Source organism: Austrofundulus limnaeus, unplaced genomic scaffold (assembly GCF_001266775.1).
Source record: "Austrofundulus limnaeus strain Quisiro unplaced genomic scaffold, Austrofundulus_limnaeus-1.0 Scaffold12, whole genome shotgun sequence".
Lineage (NCBI taxonomy): Eukaryota > Metazoa > Chordata > Actinopteri > Cyprinodontiformes > Rivulidae > Austrofundulus > Austrofundulus limnaeus.
In genome coordinates this window covers 1,644,853-1,648,772 of record NW_013952414.1, presented here as the reverse complement: position 1 = coordinate 1,648,772, position 3,920 = coordinate 1,644,853, and the positions used below count along the sequence as shown (strand labels likewise).

The 3,920-nt window shown below is 37.4% G+C and overlaps 1 protein-coding gene across 1 annotated transcript in view; it reads right to left on the bottom strand.

Annotated features, from left to right (window-relative positions):
- Window positions 1-405: 405 nt before the first annotated feature.
- The window catches only part of sec22c (SEC22 homolog C, vesicle trafficking protein), a 5,917-nt gene continuing 2,402 nt past the window's right edge, over window positions 406-3,920 (bottom strand). Inside the window, exons 4-7 of the mRNA XM_014002199.1 lie at window positions 3,385-3,564; window positions 3,170-3,288; window positions 2,199-2,264; window positions 406-1,007 (exon numbers count right to left, since the gene is read on the bottom strand). Of these exons, the coding sequence (XP_013857653.1) occupies window positions 807-1,007; window positions 2,199-2,264; window positions 3,170-3,288; window positions 3,385-3,564 (566 nt within the window). The 3' untranslated portion in view covers window positions 406-806. The remainder of the gene's footprint in view (window positions 1,008-2,198; window positions 2,265-3,169; window positions 3,289-3,384; window positions 3,565-3,920) is intronic.

The following is a 3,920-nucleotide window of genomic DNA, read 5'->3' as shown; positions in this document are numbered from 1 at the left end:
AATCAGTGCAGCATTTTAAACCAATGATTTCATTAAAAATAACAAAATCAGCGCTTCGTTATCTTCTTCATAATTTACATTTTTACATTCATTGAAAAAGACAAAGCTAAATTTAACAGTAGAAAATACAGATATGTTATTAATAGGAGGCATTTAAAAGATAATAAACCCTTCATCAGACTCATACCACCACCTACAGACCCTTAAAGTAATTAAATAAAGGGTTTTCATTCAGCTAAACTGAAGATATGAAGCAGCTACAACAGCTTCAAACTAAAATATGACACCACCCCCGGTTTTTAGTTTAAATGAAGCTTTTTACAGTGGTCTAAATAAGGATGGATTCATACAAAGCTAAAAGCAGCAAACTAACCTTCAGTTAAACTATTATTCATTAAAACTACATTAAATATTTATGTTCATCTGTAAAAAAAAATCCCGATCATAGCTTAGAAATTGAATTAAATGACTTCTAACCATTACAAACTGTGACTGAACTTTGTAAACAGACAATGTAAAAGTCATCAAATCAGAGAAGAGCAAACCTTTGGTTGAAAAACTCCTTCGTTTTTGCTGAAAATTCTTTTATCCCAATTTGATGATCGTCAGACATTTTTAAGAGTTCAGAATGTTCCTTCATTGTTGTGAGTCGTTAAAACGATCCACACAAATTACTTCCTGTCCACTCAAATGTATCTTGAACTTTAAAATCACCTCGATGACAAAACGTTCACAAACGTCACAAACTGAAACAACGCTGGAGGAAACGCCCTCCACGCGGCACTTTGGAACCCGCGCCGCGCTCCTCAGACGCCGCAGTCCTCCGCCCGGTGTTGGACTTTGCGAGCGAGGGTGAGGAAGGTGGAGAGGGAGGCCACGGAGGCGTGGAAGATGAGCTGCCACGTGTTCCTCAAGCCGAGCAGGTACAGGTTGCATAGGAGGATGACGCTCAGCAGGAAGAAGGACTTTAACTTCTTCTGGGAGGAGTGGAACAGGTACAGGTGGCACTGAGGAGTCCGTAACAATATGACACGTTAGCATGATGAGATTTACACGTTAGCATGATGAGATTTACATGTTAGCATGATGAGATTTACATGTTAGCATGATGAGATTTACATGTTAGCATGATGAGATTTACACGTTAGCATGATGAGATTTACACGTTAGCATGATGAGATTTACATGCTAGCTTGATGAAATTTACACGTTAGCATGATGAGATTTAAACATTAGCATGATATTTACACGTTAGCATGATGAGATTTACATGTTAGCTTGGTGAGATTTACACGTTAGCATGATGAGATTTACACGTTAGCATGATGATATTTACACGTTACTGTGATGAGATTTACACGTTACTGTGATGAGATTTACACGTTAGCATGATGAGATTTACACGTTAGCATGATGATATTTACATGTTAGCATGATGAGATTTACACGTTAGCATGATGATATTTACACGTTAGCATGATGATATTTACACGTTAGCGTGAAGAGATTTACACGTTAGCGTGACGAGATTTACACGTTAGCATGATGAGGTTTACACATTAGCATGATGAGATTTACACGTTAGCATGATGATATTTACACATTAGCATCATGAGATTTACACGTTAGCATAAGATTTACACGTTAGCGTGATGAGATTTACACGTTAGCATGATGAGATTTACATGTTTACATGATGAGATTTACACGTTAGCATGATGAGATTTACATGTTAGCCTAATGAGATTTACACGTTAGCGTGATGAGATTTACATGTTAGCATGATGAGATTTACACGTTAGCATGATGAGATTTACATGCTAGCTTGATGAAATTTACACGTTTGCATGATGAGATTTACGTTAGCATGATAAGATTTACAAGTTAGCATGATAAGATTTACACATTAGTATGATGAGATTTACATGTTAGCATGATGAGATTTACACATTAGCATGATGAGATTTACACATTAGCATGATGAGATTTACATGTTAGCATGATGATATTTACATGTTGAATGATGAGATTTTTATGTTAGCATGATGAGATTTTTATGTTAGCATGATGAGATTTACACATTAGCATGATGATATTTACATGTTAGCATGATGAGATTTACACATTAGCATGATGATATTTACATGTTAGCATGATGAGATTTTTATGCTAAACAGTGGAGCTAAGATGTTTCCTACCTGAAGAGCACAGCAGACAAATGCCAGGAGAAACGCCACAACGTTCCAAACTCCCTCATAATCATCCTGTGGAAAGGATCGTCATTTAAAAAAACATTTTATAGCAACTACACCTTATTTAGCCTCACTTAATCATTAATAAATGATTAGTTAACCTTGAAAATATCATTAATTAAGGATGAATTATTAATGCTTTACCCATAAAGGTTAATTACTTCCAAAGCCAACATACTCATTGTTTATGCATGACTATGACTATTATACTGTGTACATGTATGTAATGCTCATATACTGTAAATGTACTTTGACACCATGTGTTAGACCTTTATTAATGGCATAGACTTGAATAAGATCACTAGACTGAGCCCTGCCCGTACCGTCCACTGGTAGTGTCTGTGACAGCATGGAGGAGCAGAAATGATGTCCAAAAAGGGCAACAGCTCACAGCCTCCATAGAAACTAATAGATAAACAGCAGCTGAACTGGATCTGTTTCACAGATTATCGGTCATGTTTTTACAATAAATTAATAATTATGTTAATTTCACTCAACAATCATGTAAAACCATCATGTTCAATTCATCATCAATAAAACTGACTATTAGTATTTGCCACTTTGCAGTTAGTGCCATGTGTTGATGTATTTTTGTCTATGACACACTCTCACTGTCATGTCATAAACCAGAGTAAGAGGAAAAGCCAGAAAATGTGGACCAAGTCTACAACTTTGGCCACATGCAAGTTCTACTGTTGTCTATTGTCATATTTATCATTATCGGATAAATGCTACAATTAAGATAAATGACAATACCACCCAAACTTACAAAGCATGTCAACTGAGACAATTTTAAGAAACTACAGCCATAGAAGCATTTTTTTTTTGCTTCTATTGTTTGTTCTTTGTGTACATATGCACAGGAGTGCACCTTTAGAAGCTAAAACTCCTTTATGTGAACCTTACACGTGTCGTACCTGCAACGTGTTCTCTATGAGGTGCACGCCGCGGATCACGTTCAGGGACGCACACACGATATTGAGGACGAGTGACAGGATGCCCTGTGGCGTCACGGGTTCAAGCCTCAGGTTCTGACCTGCAGTACGAGTGGAAAACACCAATATTTTTGAATGAATCTGGAGAGGAAATAAACGATCTATAAACATGGTAAATGGTTTGTGAGCGCTCCTACCCGGTGCAGGACTTTGCTCTACGTGTCCGTTTGCGACGCCGTTCGTTAGCTCCACTTCGTCCAAGTTAATCAGTTGTGGTGGACGGATTCTCAGATCCTCCTGGACTTCCACCAGAGTCACCTCCAGAGTCGGACCACCGCTCTGGTTGTACTGCTGCTTCAGCTTCTGAATAGTGCTGTCTAATATGTGGACACAGGTTGAATTTAAATAAAATAAGTTTGTCATAAGAAGTGTGAGGATGATAAATGTGAGGAAATATGTGTTTGCCAGATTATTTTTTATTGTAACAGTGCTTCTTGACAATAAAGCTTATACAATTGGAAAGCCTGTTAACTTCTCTTTTAGATGGTGCCACATTTGTAAGGAACATGCATTTGTGGGATGAGCAGTAGAGCTGAGTGTGTGGGTTGTGCACATGAAAAATTTACCMAATCTTCTCTGCCAAAAAGCTTATTTTGCTGTTGATACTTGTTTTAAGCTTCTGGGGTCTCATTTATAAAGGATTGTGTGGAAACCATACTAAAAGTGAACGTAC